Here is a 21458-nt window from a genome sequence, read left to right on the forward strand (position 1 = left end):
TTTGTATTCGCGTGACAAACAAATGAAAGCTTTTTATTTTCGTAATTTTTTGGTTTTCGTAACAAAATCAGACGAACGAATACGTCAAAATTAAACGAATGGAAAAGACCCATCGTTTTGAATGAAAATTAAATAATTTGAGTAATAAATGGCACAAAACACACGAAAACTGGAAGGGAATGCAATTTTATTTATTTCTATAGACGCACACGCGTATATGCACATCCGTTTCTTCATATTATCACAATTATTTTTGCACAAATTTGATTACATTTTTTTCTTATTTTTTGTTTGTCATCTGTTTATCGGGGTTGCCATCAAGTAACACATTTTACGTGCAGATGCCTATGCAAAATTCACAAAATAAGTATCATGGAAACCCTGATATATAAAAGCTTTTATGAAATAGCCGAAAGCTTTTAGATAAAAACGAATGGTTCGTAAAATATTACAAGAACCAAATTTTGAACGTATGCGTTTTAGTACGAACGGTTCGTGTGACAGGCAAGCATTTTTACAAAAACACGCTGTTAGTCTTCGTTGTCGGTATAGGCCCACGCCTTCATATAGCCCCCATTGAACGGTACCTCCCGATTTTCTGTATTTTGAAGGTTGTGGCCTTAGAACGGTATCTCCAAATTTTCGGTATTTTAAAAGATAGCCACATTGTTTTACCGAAATTGCTGGAATTTTGTATTTAGTTTTCTTCATAAACGAAACTAATTGTTCAGTTTTACTTTAATACAACTCGTGGTGGAGGGTATAACAAGTTCGGCCGGGTCGAACTTAACGCCGTTCTTACTTGTTGTATATTAAGATGGGAGATTTATTTTCTAGATACTTGTTATTATTTTATGTAGTATTCAAATGAAATTGATCGGTCATAGCGACATTTTTCAACCGTTCTTACTTAAAAGTCATACTTAGAGGTTTAGAGGTGCAGAAAACAAGCCTGTAAACTTGTATTCAAAATATGTCCAACTTTTGCCATAGCTCCCATATAACGACACCGCCCGATTTTAGATATATTGGCGGTTTTAGCGATATTTTATAACCGATTCGGCAGAAATTTGGCACTTGGACATTTCGGAAGATAAGAATACTTCTTACCAAAAATTGTTAAAATATGTCAATGTATTGGTTTAGACTCCATATAACGGGACCACCCTGTTCAATGAAGTTTGGCCGTTTTCCGTTATTTTGGGCAAAAACACGTAATAATTACTTTTACACATATATTATATATAACAATAAATTGCAATACAAAATGGACATTGAAACAGTTTTGGCCAGAAAATATGGATTTGAGATCATAGTGCAAAGTAATACCACAAGTGTGGTTAACTTCTTATACTTGCCCACTTGCTTAGTTCTGAAAATGGCTTTGAATTGAAATAATGTTCAACTTTATCTCAGCAGCATGGATACTTTGTGCTTACAATACAACAACAATAATCACTTATTTTAATCATTTAATTAACTTTCACACCTTTGGTGAATACAAAACCACACACAGTCATTAACCTGCATCCTTGTCCTGATGATATTAGTTAGTGCTACATTGGTAACCATTCAAATGAAAACTTCTCACACCAAGGTGCCTAATTGGCTTATGTCTATGGTATTCATAGCCATCAGTGATGCTGGAGATGATGTAGTTGCTGGCAATGCTATATTCGCCATATTCGTTGCATGAAATGATGTTAATGACGCTGAAGATTCGGCTGCCAATTTGGCAGATCCTGATGAAAATGCTTGGCATTGCTGCTGCCATACTGGTAAATCGGCAAGTACTAAAGGACATGATAAGGAGGAGATTGCTTGTTTGTATGATTTGGAAGGATGTTGCATATGCTGATTAAAATTTGGGCATTGTTGTTTCGTAGGTGCTGTTGGTGTTGTTGTTATCGTTGCATTGAATGCATTCATTTCTTTTGGCTTAGGTGGTGGTGGCGGCGGAGCTGGTGGTGCTGTTACTTTCGCCATTATGCCAGAAGGCTGTCGTATTGCTGGTGATGCTGTTGAGGAGGCCGCTGGAGGTAGTGCAGTGGGCATTGGTTGTTTGGTGTGTGCTATCCCTGTTGCTGAAAATTGTACTGGCGATGTTGCTAATGTTCTAGCTTCTGCTGCTTTTGTCGTTGTTGTTGTTATTGCTGCCTGCGAATGAAACATTTGCTTCTTAATGGTTTTGGCATTTTGAACATGAAATGATGTCGACATGTTTTTATCTAACACAACACAGACGGCTGGCAATGGCCTTGTTGTATTGTGCGAACCAGCCATTGCTGTTGTTGTTTCCTCTCCATGAGCTATGCATACTTTGGATTCTAATCCCTCTACAGCTTGTGAAGTGTGTATTGCATTAGTAATAATTGTCGATGCAGCAGATAGACTTTCATTATTTGTCAAAAATACAGGATTTAATGGCCCTTCCTCATTAGGCTGATCACAATGCCTTAATGTTGTTACAACACTCATTTGTGGCCCACATGTTTCCGTGTCGGAATTTCTTAATGGAATTGCTGTTTCCATAGTTTGTATTTCGCAATTCGGTTTGGCTATTAATTTTTGCAATTCCTCAACTTCTTTCGCTGATTTTATATTATCGAGCATTACAATTTTTTGCATTTCTTTTGATTCTAATGATTGATGATGTTGGTACGAACCAACGGCGGCAGCATGATTTTCATTTTCCAAATTTTGTTGTTTTGTTGCAAATTCTTCCGTTTGCTCGCTTTCCTGTTGCCTCAAGTATTCCAAACTCAGGCGTTCCAATATCGCCAATTTCTTTTGCAGTTGTTCATTGGTTTCCATCAATGTGGCCTCGACTCGTCTTATGTTGCCGCATTGCAGGGCGAGATTGTTGTCCAATTTGTCCATTTCCAATTGTACCTCTTTTTGGGTTTGATTGGTTTTCTTCAGCTGATGTTTGCGTATTTTCGCATGTAATTTTGCCGCCAATTCTTCTTCCTTTTGCAATTGCTTATTAAGCGCATAAACCTTCTCCAACCAGAATATTTGCGATTCAATTTCCATTTTATTTCGATTGTTCACGACGTCTTCAGTGCATTCACGCTTGTCGTTTAAAATACCTTCCTCCTCAAATATACTACCAGGAATGTTGGTTATTTCATCATTGTTATGATGTTGCCTCAAAATCCTTTCGCATTTCTCCTTTGTTCGATTTATACCATGCGATGAGAATTTCGCATCAATAGTATTGGATAATTTTTCCTTATTCCGCTTTTTCTTTTTATCCTTTTTGCTATCTTTTAGTTTGAAATTATCCAGTATGTCCATTGATATTATATTGGCGGATGTGTGTAATGTTTCGCATAACTTTTGCGACTGCTGCTGCTGTTGTGGCTCATCTTAACGTTGGAAAATTATATGAAATTAAAAAAAGAACACGTTATTATGTATTACTGTGGTCAATAAGTTACTTAACAATTTAATCGAAATAAAATTATTCATATTATTACTTATTAATAGCAAAAATTATGCAAGAGAAAGAAAGACTACGCCACCTTGGTTGGCAGAATATAATGTACTTTGGGCCGCTTTAACAAATATGGCAACAAGAATATTGTTTATTAAAAAAATATTTAAAACAAAGTCATCGCCAATAAAATTGGATGTGTAAAGGCATTGGGTTCCGTAGAAAAAGACACAATTTCAGATATTACGAAACATATGCTGTCCATCGACTACACTGCGAGAAAAAGACTAAAGAAAGTTGAAAAGAATATTCAGTATTTTTGAAGTTTTTCCTTAAAATAAAGAAAAACACGTGAAAAGTCGATTTGTAGATGCGCTCTTAAATGCGAACTAGAGAGTTTTGTCTAAGCCTATTTCAAGCATATTACCATGAAAAACAAAGGAAATGAGAAACAAATCCCCAAATGTTGATGAACCAGGAAACATTTTAAGGACGTGGAATGTTCCGAAGGTACATTTTACTTACTGCAAAATACAAGGCCGATAATACTGCCATATAGGAAGTAAGATAGCTGCAATGGTATAACCAACGAGTTTGGTTGCGGATTTGTAGTTAGTCGGAGATTAAAAAATCTGGTCTTGCTAATATTCGGATATAAACTAAATTATCAATATAAATTTTATTTGCGCCCATACCCCACTGAAGACAAAGAAAAACAAGTAAGAAAGAGTTTTGTTCCGCGCTGCCGAACTTTTTATATCCTCCTCCACCATTAAATATTCTGAAGTTACATGGAATAATTAGTTTTCGCTTTTCAAAATAGGAGTAACAAGGGGTAAGGCAGGGAAGACTATAGTTTCAGATCTCGCCACAGATCTTCATCAGTTCCCTTGTTTCTTGTTTTTCAACAAGAAACTTGTTATACCCAAGTGTGAATTGCTCGCTCAAATAGATACGTGTCCAAAGAAACACTTTGATGGAGAATTTCTTTGGCACTACTCAAACCCCAGCAACTTCCCTTGCAAACAAAACCAAATCTTTCCAACTGCTATGCGTTCGGTAAATCTCAACGGAAGAACACATAACTAATTTGTTGATATTGCTTATTACAGCAGTAAACCAAACTTTCGACAATGTCCTGCCTCACAATTAGGAGGGTCGGCGTCTTTTTTTTGGGATGACGACTTCTATTGTGCTTTTCAAAATAGTCAGTTAATAAAATATAAAAAAATGTCCATGGGTGCTATACGATTTTTTTATGAACTTTCATTAACAAGTTTTGGTGGAGAAGTATTTACCAAACCATGGACCTATGTTGCAGCTCAAAATACCTAAAATCCGGAGGTACCGTTATATGGGGCTATATCAAAATATGGACCAATGTTCACAATATTTGGTCGAAAAATTTTTGACCATTGGTAACCTCAAATGTCATATTTCAAAGTACCGGAAATCGAGAGGTTCCGTTATATGGGGGCTATATCAAAACATAATGCAATGTTGATAATTTTTGGTGGAGAAGTTTTTTGACTTCAAATGTAAAATTACGGGTAGTTTGGTAAAAAAATGTAGCTAAAATTTCCGAAATATCTAAAATCCGAAAGAAACGCTATATTTAGGCAATATCGAAACATGGACCAATATTCACAATGTTTGGTGGAGAAGATTTTTAACAATTAGGAACTTCAAATACCATATAACAGGTAGTTCGCTCAAAAAATGCAGCTAAATCCACAAAATGCCTAAAATCCGTTGTTACCATTTTATAGGGGCTACACTAAAACATGGACCTATGTTGACAATTCTTAGTGGAGAAGTTTCGTGACTGCAGGGAACCTCAAATAGAGAAATACATATATTTGGGTTAAATGTTGTAGCTAAAATCCTCAAAATACCGAAAATCGGGAGGTATCGTTAAATAGGGACTATACCAAAATATGGATCTATGTTGACACCTTATGGTGAAGAGTTTTGTGACCAGTGGGAACCTCGAATGTCAAGTTGCAGATAGTTCTGTCAACAAATATATGTAAAATCCTAATAATACTGAAAATCGGGAGGTACCGTTGGTGGCTATATCAAAATTTGGACCGATATAGCCTATTTTAAATACCAAACATCCTAGGAGTATCATAAACATTTGTACCAGCTCTTTCTTAAATTTTGCGAACTTTATCTTTATTTCAAGACAGATACGGACGGATATCGTTATAACGACTTTTGCTGATCAAGACCATACATATATACTTTACTGGGTGCCCGACGAGGGTATACAAAAAGGAGTATGAGATAAAGAAGCTCAGTGGAGTCCAATCTTGACCCAATCCTCAGCGACAGTCAACGATCACGACTGCGAGTCCGACAGTAATTGCCAGAGAAAGAAATTCTCTGTGAAGTCCACACAAGGATGTTCACAATATGGTGGACGAAGCTCATAGCAAATAAAAAGCAACTGTCAGGGTTCAAAACAGACTCCATTCTGAAGAGCAGAAAAATACGAAACCACCGAATAAGAGTCGTATACAAGGCCAGGGCGACCGGTTCTATGCACCGGATTGACTCGAAGAAACCTTTACGAGAGATTGTCACCTCAACAATTATATGTTTGTGTTCGTATATATGCCGAAATCCCTGCTCCAAGCTCTTTTGGTCCGTGCGGGAATAGAGAAAACCCCCGGTCAATAAATTTGTTCCCTTTGCCAGATCCGCATCCTCTGCACGTCAACATCAGTGAAATGTAATGGATGTAGGGTAGGGAGCACTTATTATGCTGCTCTGGTCTTAATCGCCTCAAGGACTACTGCGATAGGAGTTATGCTGCTGATTTCTGCGCCAGATCATCTTCCAGCATAAATCGTCGTCGCAATAATACCAGACGCCAACAACAAAAAAGGCAGAATCTAATACCACATGTTGTAGTTCAGCACCGCGAAAATGCATCGCTCCTGCAATTCAATTGCAGAGGTCTACGCAACAAAGTCAGGGAAATTGTAGACTGTAGGCAATGACAAAATAAGTAAAGCGTTGGCCAAATTGATTGCTCCACATTTTACACGGTAAACGAAGACGCTTCTCCTAGGATAAGAAGAGATTGCCATAGCTCGCCAGACATCACCATTGTGGCACCTTGTCTGACAATTGATGCGTCCCGGCATCCTGTTATATCCCTTGGCTCAAACTCTCTTTCAATCAAACTCTGTCCGCCGTACTTTTTTGAACCATGAGAAATCTGATTGTTCAGAGAATTTACCATTCACCACGAAAGCCTTCGAATCCGTCAACCATGCCAAACCGTATGAGGACATGGAGAAGACTTCCCCCTAGTCGCGTTTGAAACATTGGTTAATAAACTATATGTGTGAGCACCAGTCGTTTGTTGAATTCCGAAATAAGAAGTCTAAAACCCACAGCGAGTAATCCAAGCAGGGGTAATATGACCGGAACTGTTTAACGTCGACGGGTGAATTTCGACACACTTTAACTATTGAACTGATAGAGTCACTTTCATAACACAGTACAACAAAATTGAACTTTTTTCTAAATTACAAGCAACCCCGCACAGATTATGAAAGTGGGCCGAAAAAAAGAAGCCACGTGTGTCGGCGTTTTGAACGTTTACGTCGGGAAGTAACCTAAATAGGTGAGGCAAGTTCCGCCCATTTGTACAGGTTTTGAAATATTCGACATCAGATTCCTTGGAATGTTGTACTTTATCTGAGTTTATTAAGCTTTGTCCCACAAAACTTCATTCTAGATAGAAGACGTCAAAGACAATAATATTCTCCATCAAATATAAGCCGCCGAATAAATGAAATATGTATTTGCAATATATATCAAGAAAATATATACATCAAGTTTGCCTACAAAACACCCAAATATTTTTGAATAAATTTGTTTTGTTCTTTTTTCGAGTTGATGAATGAAAGTAACATGAAATTTAGTTCTAGACGAAAGGTGTAAAACAAGAAATATTCTACACAAAATTTCATTGTAAGTCCCAGAACAAACTATTTATCTAAGTAAAATACTTTGTTAAGAAAATGACGATACAAAATTAGATATTATAGGTAGAAATTATTTGTTAAACTTTTAGACTCTTAATTAAAATTTATTCCATACTGAGTCAAAATCTCCTAAAATACTTCACTTTTTGGGGATTGTGTAAAAAGAAGAAATTTTCCAAATCAAATTTCATTATGAGTCTCTGATCGGATTTTGTATATTTACGTATTTTAGTACTATGAACTAAAAATAACGTCATCAGGATAAGTCATAGGTTCCTGATATTGTATGTGAAAATACGGGGATAGTCTACTGCTATTGTGTAGATTGCAAATGCAATTTCGATTAGAATATTCAAACCTGACAGAATGCCGCCTTGAGGACTGCAACAAGTTCCTTGTCATGACACCAGGGAGAAAGTGGTCCAAAGGTTGAAGCAAGAAAGTCTTCATCAACGAGCCAAGTCAAACACGAGTGGTTTTAGACCAGTTGAGATCCGGACGATGCGGCCGCCTCAAATTGCATTGGGCCAAAATTGATTGCACGGTAGCTAACACATGCTCTGCAAGTCGAATGGGACCGTACGACACTCTGCATTTATTTAATTGCCCCGGTGAACACACCTATCTCCACATTATTTATGGAGGCAGTCAGTTCAGGTTGGAGAATTTTCGAATCTGTACACAGAAGAACCAAACCCATATTACTGAAAAATATATAAATATATACGAACAACCGAATAGGAACAAGTAAGAACGGCGTTAAGTTTGGCCAGGATGAACTTGTTATACCCTCCACCACGAGTTGTATTGAAGTAAAATGAAACAATTGATTTCCTTTCGTTTATGAAGAAGTCTAAATACAAAATTTCAGCACGTTCGGTAAAACAATGTGGCTAACCTTCAAAATACCGAAATACGGGAGGTACCGTTCCATGGGGGCTATATCAAAACGTCGATCTATACCTACAAATTTCTGGCGGAAAGTTTTTAGGATCAAAGAAGACTAAATACAAAATTTCCGATATTTCGGTAAAACCTTCAAAATACCGAAAGTAAAGAGGTTCGCTTCTATATCCCCCATATATAGGAACCCTCAGCCCTTTCTGAGGAATATTTAGGCCACAACCTTCAAAACACCGAAAATCGGGAGGTACCGTTCCGACAAGTTTTTGGGGGAAAGTTTTATATCCCCAACGAAGACCAAATAACAGGCTATATCAGAAATTGGACCTATATAGCTTCTAGGAGTAATAGAAACTTCTATACCAAATTGAAAAGCTCTATCTAAAAAATGCGAGCGACGGACGGACGGACATGGTTATATTGACTTAGAATTTTAGCCTGATCAAGAATATATCGTCACCATAAATGCCCGAAGACGTAACCCAACAAAAAGAAGCAAAAAACATTATAAATTTAAAAACTATTTTATAGAATACTAGCCGACCAGGTCCGCGTTGCTGGCCCTTGTTTTATCTTACCTTTTATTAAATCATCAATTATATTTTTCTTGCATCGCTAATTGGGGACTATAAATAAAAAATCTTCAGAAATGTTGGTGCCGATATGAAATTTTAACATACCGCCAAAAACTGATTACTTGAGGCATACTTTTATTTCACATGCTGCAATAGTATAACTGGAAGTGCTTGTCTGAACGTGATTTGCTTCTTAAATCCTTCAAGAATCGACCTAAAGCGTCTAGGGAATTTTTTTGTGCAATCGTACATTCGTTTCAGATGATAATTTCTATTTAATGTTGCATGTGTGCCTTTCATTCAAATGAATGTCCAGTGATGAAGCTATATCTATCGATATGTTGCCTTCTAATTTAAACATTTGCTTTCCAAAAAGACCAAAGCTTCGTTATGAATAACATCTGGTATTTCCAATGATTTGTAACATATTTAATAAAGTGGGAGTGGTTGGGTCTTATGGTTCGTAAGTTTTACATATATGGTGCATTTTACAAAATAGGGTGCAGGGCATAACCCGCACCTCTGAAATTGAACAAAATATATAGCCTTTTTTCACCAAGGGCCATCCCAGTACATCATCTGAAAATGACATGGAAATCGGTTTAGTAGTTTTGGAGATATAACATATTTAAAAAAGTGGGCGTAGTCGGGCCTTAAGGCCACAAATAAGTGCCTCGGGTCGGAGACACAACCACCTATCTATCGAATTAATTTTCAAACCCCGCTTCGCATAAATTCCACAAAATGTATATAGCTTATTTTCATCAGGGGATATGTAGCCTATTTTCACCAGGATTATCCCGGTACATTTTCTGAAACTTTTATGAAAATCGGCTCAGTAGTCTCAATCATGTATGAATGGGAGTAATTAATGAAACTAAAACTGTGAAAACGCATGGTTTTGGGATCCGTCATTACAACAAAATCTGCAATGTTATCCTATTTTCCGAAATGCCATTTATTGAATGGGATCGTTATTTTTGAACGTAGAAGCACGTATTTTAGCGTTGTGTAACAGATTCCATCAAAAAACTAATTTCGATTTTCATGTGGGTTACGTCTTCGAGCATTTATGGTGACGATATATTTTTTATAGGGTCACCGATGAATATTTCGATGTGTTACAAACGGAATGACAAATTTAATTATACCCTCCATATTATGGTGGAGGGTATAAAAATGATTTACAGATTTCAAATATCTCTGGTAAACCTCGTCAAGACCCATGCAGAGCAGACTGTTCCAAGAAACCTTTGACAGAGGGCGACACAGTGAGCTCGGACATGAAGAATGCGAGCCCAACCACTTTGAAAGGAAATCCCGGACCCTTTCAGAAGATGAAGATTGCCGTAAAGACAGGAGAGAAGCCGTGTTAGCACCAACCGATCGCCATTAAATTTCATATTTAGGACTTTAGAATTAAAGGCAACATTTTTAAGGTTAGTCGGGTTTAGACCAAAATCTGGCATAACGCTCAAGTGTAATCCTAAGACAAATCGTTTATTGGGATTTCTGTGTGAGTCCTAAACCGTAACCAGTTATCAGAAATCTACTGTAACATACACATGTTTCAACAATACGGTACAGTTGTATATGTTCTATATGCAAAGGATTATGAAAGTAATTTACACGGAAAGCTTTCTTACATTGATGCAAGATAAACTTTTGTAGGAACATACATAAACACACACATGTTAACGCGTTGGTAGACACGTAAGTCAGTTTATGGATGTCATTGAGACGACTACAAGCCTTACACAAAGTGTGTGTGACCCATTTAAGAATGATATAAAACGAAAAGTAAAAATATGAAAGAGAAAAAACATTTTCAAAGGCAGATTTTTCCCAGCAAATACAGAAAATCCATGAACGAATACAAACGAAAGAGAAGCGACAAAAGAATACAAATTAAAATAATTAAGTATGAAAGAGTGTATTGAAAAGTCTCGTGTGCACAATTGTGACAGAATAAGATTCCACTTTGCTTTGCTGTGCGACCAGACACTGAGATTGATTTGAGGAAATAAATTATGGATTCTATTAAAAAATTCATGTAATACATATGTATGTATGTATGTATGTGTGCATATCTAATTAAATACATTGCAAAAGATAAAGTTGCAACATAATCGGCTTATTTGCCTGGATAATAAAAAAGGCTTTAAAAATGAGAATGGGAATAAATATTGAAAAAATGTGAAGATGAAGCCAATGTGGAAAAAATCTTATATTTTTATACCCTCCACCATAGGATGGGGGTATATGGTAAATTTCAAATTTCTTTTGCAATTCCATTGGAAGAAATGTTAAAAAAATTTTTGCGAGCACATCCGCAATTTTTGGAACATAGATTAAGAAAAAAGTCGTGGTTTTAAATCTGTTCGCGTTCACAAAATTGGATGCTGCGCTCCAAAGTTATGGGGGGTTTTATTCCGTTATAAAGAACAAATATTTAAAAATTCAATTTTTGCTGTAATAAGAAAATGTATATATAAGACGTTAACAGCAATTATTATCTATCCGTAGATGCCTAAATATCTACTAAATGTATTTCTATTTTCGCGGGAAATCAAGAAATACTGAAAAAATCTTGGAGTAAATTTAATTTATTCTAATTTAGAGTACAAATAAAACTCGAAAAAATAAATTAGAAATACGTACAGATTCTAGACAACGCGTAGAAAAATATGAGACCAAAATTTTAACGATAGAATTTATAACTGCCATATTACAGCAACAACAAAAGACGAAAACTTACCGCCTGTTCATGTATGTCGCACGGAAACCTGTACGAAAGGAAAGCAGTCGCTCGCTTCCGTCTAAAAATGCGTTCATGTATTTCGCAAACTATCGTGCGACTGCCGTTACGTATCCTATGCGAAATACTACTAATTTGAATGTACATTTGTACAACTATGTTCCATAAATGAGAGCCAAATGAGAAATGAAAAAAAAATCCACATATACATACAAATATTGGAATATGTGTGATTTGTTTTGTTTGAAAAATAAAATGTGTCGGTATTTTGAATTATTTTATTTAATTGATTTCTTCAAAATAATGAATGAAAGCGCCATTGAAACGTATCTGTAAAATTTTTATTTTGTTTCAAGAATGTGTTGCATAAATTTGTTTTAAGATTTTCGGTGTTATTCGCGAGTTTACGTTCTACTCGGCAGCTACAAAGCAAGTGAGTGATTTTGACATTCTCTTTCTATAAGAGACAGTCCTTTCGAAATACATAAACCCAAATTTAATGGAAAAGTGTACGTTTACGTGTTATTTCGTAGGGCTTGTCGGTCGCATAGATTTTCGTTTCGAAGGCGTTTACATGAACAGAAAATGATTTTTTTCCACTTCCAAAGCGCAAGAAACCTTTCGGTCGACATATGTACATGAACAGGCTGTTAGTGTTGGAAATTATTTCAATAATATATTATTTTGTTTAATACGAAAATAGAAAAAAACATTTTTGGGAGTTATTCTACTATTTCGCTAAATTTCGATGCAAGGACTGACGGACTTCGCTGAAACTTCTTCAGGGAAAACGCGATGACAAACCCGAAAGTGTATTTGCTTACTTTGATAAACAATAGGATTATGAAATAGAAAGTAATATTGAAATTATAACCAAAGAAAAAACATAAAAGTTAAAAAACGTATAATTCGCGAATTCGTTAAAATCAGTTAAGGCGCATGCGCTTTTCAGATACAGCGAGTGCATCTCTATCAATATGTAGCGATTTTTCCACTTTTCATTCAGCGGCCAAAGTGTGCTGTCAGCTGCATCTTACTGTTCAAAAAACCTTTATGTGGGTAAAAATTGCGCGATGTACATACGATTATAAGGCGCATCCGATTTCAGTGACCGCCTATAAAAAATACGTCATTATAACAAATTTTAAACAAATTCGTCAATAACCGCGGATGTGCTACCAAATTCTATTTTATACGAAATACGAATATTACTCCAGAATCTCGGTAATTTATGCCACACGGTTTTGGAAAATAATATAATCGCGTATAAAGGATTCCATTTATGTAAAAACAACCAAAGAAAATCGCGGTTCAATGCGCGGAATCATCAAAATATAATTTTGCAGAATTTCCTACTTTCAAGCTATCTATATCTGGCGTTTTAGTGGATGGATTCGAACGCGGAAGGGTTCATCAGATCCGGCGCGTAAAAAAACTAAAATCACGCGGGGTTCAAGGGTACCTGAGTCACAGTTGTAAATTTTGAAGCCAAAAAATAGGTTTTTGAAGAAAATTTACGCACCAAAATTTCGAATTTGGACTCCTATTACTAGGGAGCTGTATGAAGCACACTCATGAGATATACATCAAACGACGTGGAATCACGAGTTCTACAATCCAATAAATAGTTTGGGTAATTATCTGGTTGCGCCCTCCAATTATAAGAAAAATTCAAAAAAACCCAGATTTCAAAACTTCAAAATGTCAGCATCGATTTTAGGGGGATGCAGTGTATATATCGAAAAGTCATACATCAGAGCCATGTTGCCCAAGGAGTATTATTCAATTCTTTCTTTGAGCTCAGGTCTGAATTTTCCGTGGTTTGACCAGAAATCAAAAAAGAACACAAAAAAACTTGTAAACTTCAACACATTTTTACCCATTTTTTAATATTACCACGAACACAGCTTCCACTAAAATTATTTGTTATGGTCCATACTATGAGATCGTGGCTAAAACACTTCAATTAATATAAATATATTCATATTTTATAAAATATATTAACAGTTCGCGTCTTATTAAATGGTGAACCTCAACTTCAACGATTGTAAAACATTTTTGAATATTACCATATTAAGTTTGTCACTACGTTTGTAACTACTCGAAATAATCATTGTAGACCCCACAAACTATATATATTCTTGATCAGCGTGCAATTCTACATCGATATAGCCATGTCCGTCCGTCTGTCCGTCTGTGGAAATCACTCTAGCGTCCGAACGGATTGACGTAGGTTGATGAAATTTTGGGAAAATATGTTACATTTACGTAGGACTTTTGGTATTGAAAGCGGGCTATGTAGGTCCACGCTTTCGTATAGCCCCCATACAAAATGACGCGTGACGCGTCGTCGTTTTAAGGAATTTTTAAGATATTTGGCCCATTTTACTACCGAATCGGTTGTAATTTGGTACTTTGTGTCTCCAGAGGCCAAAAAATATCCCTACCAAAGTTGGGTTATATAGGTCCACGTTTTGGTATATCCCCCATATAAGGCCCCATATAAAGTACGCGTCATTTTAATATATTTTGAATGTATTAGACCCATTTGACCACAGAATTGGTTGTAATTTGGTATTTTGTGTTTCCAGAAGCTAAGAAATATTTCTACCATAAAATGTTTATATAGGTCCACGTATTGATATAGTCCCCATAATACAATATCTCCCGATTTTCGATATTTTGAACGTTTTAGCCTCATTATCACACCCATATGGCTGAAATTTGGTATTTAGTCTTCTTTACGCGTATAAAACTTTCCCCCAGAAATTTGTAGGTATAGGTCCACGCCATCATATAGCCCCCATAGAACGGTACCTTCCGAATTTCGGTATTTTGAAGGTTGTGGCCACATTAATCCACCGAAATGGCTGAAATTTGTGGTGGAGGGTATAAAAAGTTCGGCCCGACCGAACTTAACGCTTTTCTTACTTGTTATTATTAAAACCAGTAAGAAAAGAATTAAAGTCGGGCGGAGTCGACTATATGATACCCTACATCACCACGATTTCAATCTAAACCAGTAAGGAAAGCATTAAAATCGGGCGAAGCCGACTATAGGATACCCTACACCACCATGATTTCAATATAAAATTTTTTCTAGATCGAATTGCGTTAAATTTTCCAAATTTCTTCAAAATATCTGTATATTTTTGTGTTTGGTGCGTCAAATACATGAAATCGGCCGAAAATATAAGTGAAAAATGAACAGAATTTGTTGTTGGTGCACCAAAAAACTCCAAATCTGAACCGATTTCAGTATTATTAGGATACATATTTCTAGTCTGAATTCGGCGTCATTTTCCAAATTTCATCAAAATTGGAACAAACAAAGTCCATTAGGTCTCAAACCAGGAATATCTTTAAACTAAGACGTTTTATGAGATTATTAGTTCACGAGGATGGGCTGGTATCTATAATAATAATAATAATTGTTCCACAAACATCCCATACGGGACAAGGGAGACTTCTCTCATATCAATGAGTGCACCCCGATTCATATTAGCTCAATGATATGGGACCTACTGTTTATCGCCGAGTCCGAACGGCGTGTCTACGACACCACATGTAGAGAAGTTTGCTGGTATCTATTACAATAAATACATGATATCTCGATTAGGAAGGTTGCCAGATTGACTAAATGACTAAACAGTAAACGAGACCACCTGTTAAAAATTGATTTTAAATATTATATCGCGAAAATTGCATTCAAGCTCACTGTGCAACTTTTTTATACCCTCCACCATAGTATGGAGGGTATATTAAGTTTGTTTTTCCGTTTGTAACGCATTGAAATACTCATTTGCGACCCTATAAAGTATATATATTCTCGATCAGGGTAAAATTCTAAGTCGATCTGAGCACGTCCGTCCGTCCGTCCGTCCGTCTGTGGTAATCACTCTAGCATCCACAAAAATGGAGATAGGACGCTGAAATTTTGGGAAAATGCGTCTTTTGTTTGCAGGCAGGTCAAGTTCGATGATGGGCTATATCGGTCCAAGTTTTGGTATAGCCCCCATATAACGGTACCCCCCGATTTGCGGTATTTTGACGTTTTTAGCTACATTATCAGACCGATGTAGCTATAATTTGACATTTAGGGTTCTTAAATGTCAATAAACTTATATAACAAAAGTTGTGGACATAGGTCCAGGTTTTGGTATAGCCCCCATATAACGGTACCCCCCGATTTGCGGTATTTTGACGGTTTTAGCTACATTTTCAGACCGATTTGGCTATAATTTGACATTTAGGGTTCTTAAGTATCAATAAACATATATAACAAAAGTTGTGGACATAGGTCCACGTTTTGGTATAGCCCCCATATAACGGTACCCCCCGATATACGGTATTTTGACGTTTTTAGCTACATTATCAGACCGATGTAGCTATAATTTGACATTTAGGGTTGTTAAGTGTTAATAAACTTATATATTAGAAGTTGTGGACATAGGTCCACGTTTTGGTATAGCCCCCATATAACGGTACCCCCCGATATACGGTATTTTGACGTTTTTAGCTACATTATCAGACCGATGTAGCTATAATTTGACATTTAGGGTTCTTAAATGTCAATAAATTTATATAACAAAAGTTGTGGACATAGGTCCAGGTTTTGGTATAGCCCCCATATAACGGTACCCCCCGATTTACGGTATTTTGACGGTTTTAGCTACATTTTCGGACCGATTAAGCTATATTTTGACATTTAGGGTTCTTAAGTATCAATAAATTTATATAACAAAAGTTGTGGACATAGGTCCACGTTTTGGTATAGCCCCCATATAGCGGTACCCCCCCCCCCCCCCCGATTTACGGTATTTTGACGTTTTTAGCTACATTTTCAGACCGATGAAGCTATAATTTGACATTTGAAGTTCTTAAATGTCAATAAACTTATGTGACAAAACTTGTGGACATAGGTCCACGTTTTGGTATAGCCCCCATATAACGGTACCCCCGATTTACGGCATTTTGACGTTTTTATCTACATTTTCAGACCGATTTAGCTATAAATTGACATTTAGGGTTCTTAAATGTCAATAAACTTATATAACTAGTGGACATAAGTCCATGTTTTAGAATAGCCCCCATAGAACGTTACCGCCCGATTTCAGGTATTTTGAGAATTTTACCAACAAGTTTTAACCGAATTATCTGTAATAGTCCGGTCAAAATAGACATTGAAATAACAAAAAATCCCACAAAGCTGAATTTTGGTGGAGAGCTAGGGTTTGCCATTAGAAGCAACGTCCTAAAAGTCCCCATCGATCCCATGTGTGCAAAAAAAATTATTCGGGGTCAAAGGTCAAAATTTAAGGGTTTTTATGTTTTCGGATTTATTTTTGGAAAACGGTTGATCTAATCACAAAGTGACTAAAGTAAATATTGTAGACAGAAAAATAACCTACAAGTTTGACCCTTATAATTTTTTTCTTAGAAGGAACCATTCTTGAGATATAGCTGTTCTAAAAAACACATGATTTTTATGCACTTATAAGGGAAATATGCACATATTCAGACGAACCGGCTAAAATAAGCGAAGTAAATGGGTCTGTCCCCCCAAAAAATATATATTTTCTTGAAGAGCGAAATTATAGCTAACTTCTAAAAAAATTCCAACAAAATCGGAGTGTGTTTAGTAGAGTTATTCAATGTTAGAGTCATTTTATGCAAAAATAGCCCATGTAACCCACATGTATAATCGAAAGCCCAACGGGAACGACCCCAACGAAAACTCTCCGATTTTCTTCAAGTTTTGTCCGAAGGTAGGGTTTGTTGCGCTGATTACGGAAATGTATAATTTTCAACGGTTGCGGATCCGGTTCGCCGGTTATTAGACCCGAAAGGCCAAATTTAAAAACCGGGTTAGACCCGGTTCTACTGAACCGATTACTGCAAAGTGGATATCGTTTGAAAGTTTACGGAAGTATCTAACACATAGTGTCGTTACTTTAACCGGTTCGCCTCATAATGTACTTACGCGGCTAATTTTTTATTTGACCTTTAGATCGAGATATCTCGAAAATGGTAAGTCTTTTTTAAGAATCATAAAGACCAATCTTGTAGACAATTATTGAATGTACAACTCTTACTTTAACGAGCTTTTGCTTAGTATTACAGTTTTTGAGAAAAATTAAAAAAAACTGAATAATGCCTCAAAAAATGACCTTTGACCCCGAATAACTTGTTTTGCACACATGGGATCGATGGGGACTTTTAGGACGTTGCTTCTAATGGCCAACCCTAGCTCTCCACCAAAATTCAGCTTTGTGGGAATTTTTGCTATTTCCCCCTTATACGCATGTCTATTTTGACCGGACTATAATGTGAACATTTGACATTTGAAATTCTTAGTGGTCACCACACCTCTCCACCAAAAATTGTCAAGAAAGCCCCCATATAACGGTACCCTCGATTTTCAGTAATTTGATGATTTTAGCTACAATATTAAACCGAACTAGCAGTAATTTGACATTTGAAGTTCTTAGTGGTCACAACACCTCTCCATCAAAAATTGTCAACATAGGTCCATGTTCGGATATAGCTCCCATGTAACGGTACCTCCCAATTTTCAGTAATTTGGCAATTTTAGCTACAATTTTTAACATAACTAACTGTAATTTGACATTTGAAGGTTGTAGTGGTCACCACACATCTGCATCAACAATTTTCAACATAGCCCCATTATAACGATACTTCCCGATTTTCGGTACTTTGAGGATTTTACTTAAAATGTTTAACCGAAAGTAGGTCCATGTTTTTGTATAGCCCCAAAACAAACCTCCCGATTTTCCGTGCCTTAGCTTTATTTTTTGGACGAATTTTCTGTACTTTGAAATTTAAAAGTCAACAAAAATTCTGCAACAAAAATTGTTCATTTAAGTTCATATTCTCATATAGCCCAGATACCTCCGAACTAGCTGTTAATGACATTTGAAGTTCCCACGTTATGTACCGATTTTCGATATTTTGAGGATTCTAGCTAAATTTTTTAACCGAATTAGGAGTTATTAGGGGCTCCCATCAAAAACTGTCAACATAGGCCCATGTTTTATTATAACCCCTATATAACAGTATCTCCCAATTTCTAGCCCACCAAAAATTGTCAACAGTTAGATATAGGCACCATAAAAAGGGCCTCCCGAATGAAGCATTTTATGTACATTATCTGACATTTTAACGTACTCACTTAAAGTTGGGGACGGGAATGAATATTTTATGGTGGAGGGTATGAAAAGTTCGGCCCGGCCGAACTTAATGCTTTTTTACTTGTTTCTATTTTTAGTTGATAACTGATTAAACAACAAAACATACGAAAAAAGATTTTTTCAAATTGGATCAATATTAAAGAATAGATTTTACAGAATTCGACTTTTTCAAAATCTGAAAATATACTGAAATATTTTGCTGATGAGCAGCATCACCACAGCAAAAAATAAAGGAAATCAAAAATTACATTTTGTAAATTGTCCGATTTCACTCAGAAATCTCCATATACATTTTAATCAGAATTTATAATTTCTTAGAGTTATTTATAATAAAGATTTGAAGATATAAAAGCATAAAACTTAATTTTCTCAAATATAAACTTGTGTTTTAACGACTTAAAATAATTCAATCAATAAGTATACTATTACAAAAATACAACATATTAAATTCATGTAAGGCTATTTACTTATCGAAAAAATGGTAATATTTCCCTGTTTAAATAATATTTTGTAGTTTTTGAATTCTTTGAAATTTTGAGAGACATGGCAATACAAAAAATGGTAATGGATAATAAATAGCACATAATAAGCATTATATTAATTAATAAGTTTCAAAATAGCGTCGAGATTAACGATCGAAATTTCAACTTTGAGCTAATTCGGTTCGAAAATGTGTCCAAAACGCTTTAAAACCGTAAAATGGGCAGTACCCTAATATAGGGGCATTATCAAAACATGGACCTACATTGAAAATTTTTTTAAGGAATGATTCTCACTTGTCGAGATCCTGAAATATCAATTTTCATCCAATTTGCTTCAAAAATGTGCCAGAAACCTTACAAACTCTTAAAACAGGCGGTACCGTTAATATTTACAATATTTTGTGAGGAAATTTTTTACTTGGAGAAAATGTTATATTTCTATTTTTAGCTAAATCTGTTGATTATTCTAGATAAAATCTTGAAATTACATAAAATCGGATGGAACCATTATAGGGGGGTATAAGCTCCGGCGTCGCACATGCTCGCAATCAATCTATTGAGAAATTGATTGTATGAAAGCTCGTCTAAATTTGAACAGTGGAACCTCGTGCAACTCTTTATTTATATCCTATTAAAAAAGGAGTAATTTTAAATATACACTTTAAAAGGTTCAAAAACAAATTAGGTTATTCTATACAACTGTAACGCACATCCAATTACTTCTAAACACAGGTCGTATGAGAGCTTGTCTAAATTTGTGTACCATTAAGAACCTCGTGGAACTTTTTAGTTATATCCTATTAAAATTGGAGTAATTATAAAAATACACTTTAAAAGGTTCCAAAACAAATTAGGCTATTCTATACAACTGTAACGCACATTCGATTATTTGTAAACACAATTTAATATGTTACTCTTCATACTATCGGATAGCAAAAATAACCATTAAAAAATAAGTCTTGATAATATAGTCCACACACAATCGACGAATTTCCTTGCGATCTTCCTTACTTACTTAGCTGGCCCACTACAGAACAGTTGTTCCATAGACCGAACTAAGAAAAGATCTCCAATTTTCTCTGTTTCGTGCTTCGCTTTTTGGACTACCGTGCCTTGTCATCTCTTCATCCACTTGTTTGCGCCATCTATTCTTTGGCCTGCCAATTCTGCGTGCACCGCCTTGTGGCTCGAATTTATACGCCTTTTTGGCGGGTTCATCATCGCTAATTCTTATTATATGGCCTAGTCACGCAATCACTGCATCTCGATACGTTTAACTATATTGATGTCGTTGTATAGCAGATACAGCTCGTGGTTCATACGACGTCGGTATTCACCGTCAACGCAGATCGGTTCTTAGATCTTTCGAAGAATTTTTCTCTCAAACACGCCAAGCACTGCCTTATCTGCTTGCGCAAGTACCCAGGCTTCGGAACCATACATCAGCACGGGTAGTATCAGTGTTTTGTAAAGCGTTATTTTTGTTTGACGAGTTGTGGCTTTGTTTTTGAAGTGCTTACTTAAGCCAAAGTAGCATCTGCAAGCCAATACAATTCTTCTTTTTATTTCACAACTGATGTCGTTTGTTGTGTTTACGACGGTGCCGAGGTATACGAAGTCTTTTACTTTCTCAAAATTATAGGAACCAACTTCAACAGTTGGTCAGATCTCATTGGACGCATTGTGCGTCGACACCATCAACTTGGTCTTCTCGCCGTTTACCGCCAGACCCACTTTAGCAGATTCTCCTTCGACCTTAATAAAGGTATCGGTTACTTCTTTTACTGATCTTCCCATGATGTCTATATCATCAGCATAATCAAGTAACATGTGGCTATTGGTGTAGATTGTGCCACTTCTTTTGACGTTTGCCTCTCGTATAACCTTTTCTCGCAGGATGTTAAAAAGATCACACGAAAGGCTGTCTCCTTGCCTGAAACCTCTTTTGGCACAAAACTCTTCGGAGAGGTTCTTTCCTATTTTAACTGAAGATCTTGTGTCAGTTAGAGTAATTTTACAAAGCCGAATGAGCTTTGCTGGGATACCAAATTCTGATATGGCTTGGAATACCTTTGAACGTAGAGGG

General features: G+C 36.1%; 1 protein-coding gene across 7 annotated transcripts in view; it reads right to left on the minus strand.

Annotated features, from left to right (window-relative positions):
* Positions 1–272: 272 nt before the first annotated feature.
* The window catches only part of LOC141403645 (uncharacterized), a 340358-nt gene continuing 319172 nt past the window's right edge, over positions 273–21458 (minus strand). For all 7 annotated transcript variants that reach the window (XM_073986380.1, XM_073986376.1, XM_073986381.1 and 4 more), the window contains one exon: positions 273–3371. In XM_073986380.1, coding sequence (XP_073842481.1) covers positions 1588–3371 — 1784 coding nt within the window. In that variant the 3' untranslated portion in view covers positions 273–1587. The remainder of the gene's footprint in view (positions 3372–21458) is intronic.

Source organism: Musca autumnalis, unplaced genomic scaffold (assembly GCF_047663935.1).
Source record: "Musca autumnalis isolate F117 unplaced genomic scaffold, ASM4766393v1 scaffold_4, whole genome shotgun sequence".
Taxonomy (NCBI): Eukaryota; Metazoa; Arthropoda; class Insecta; order Diptera; family Muscidae; genus Musca; species Musca autumnalis.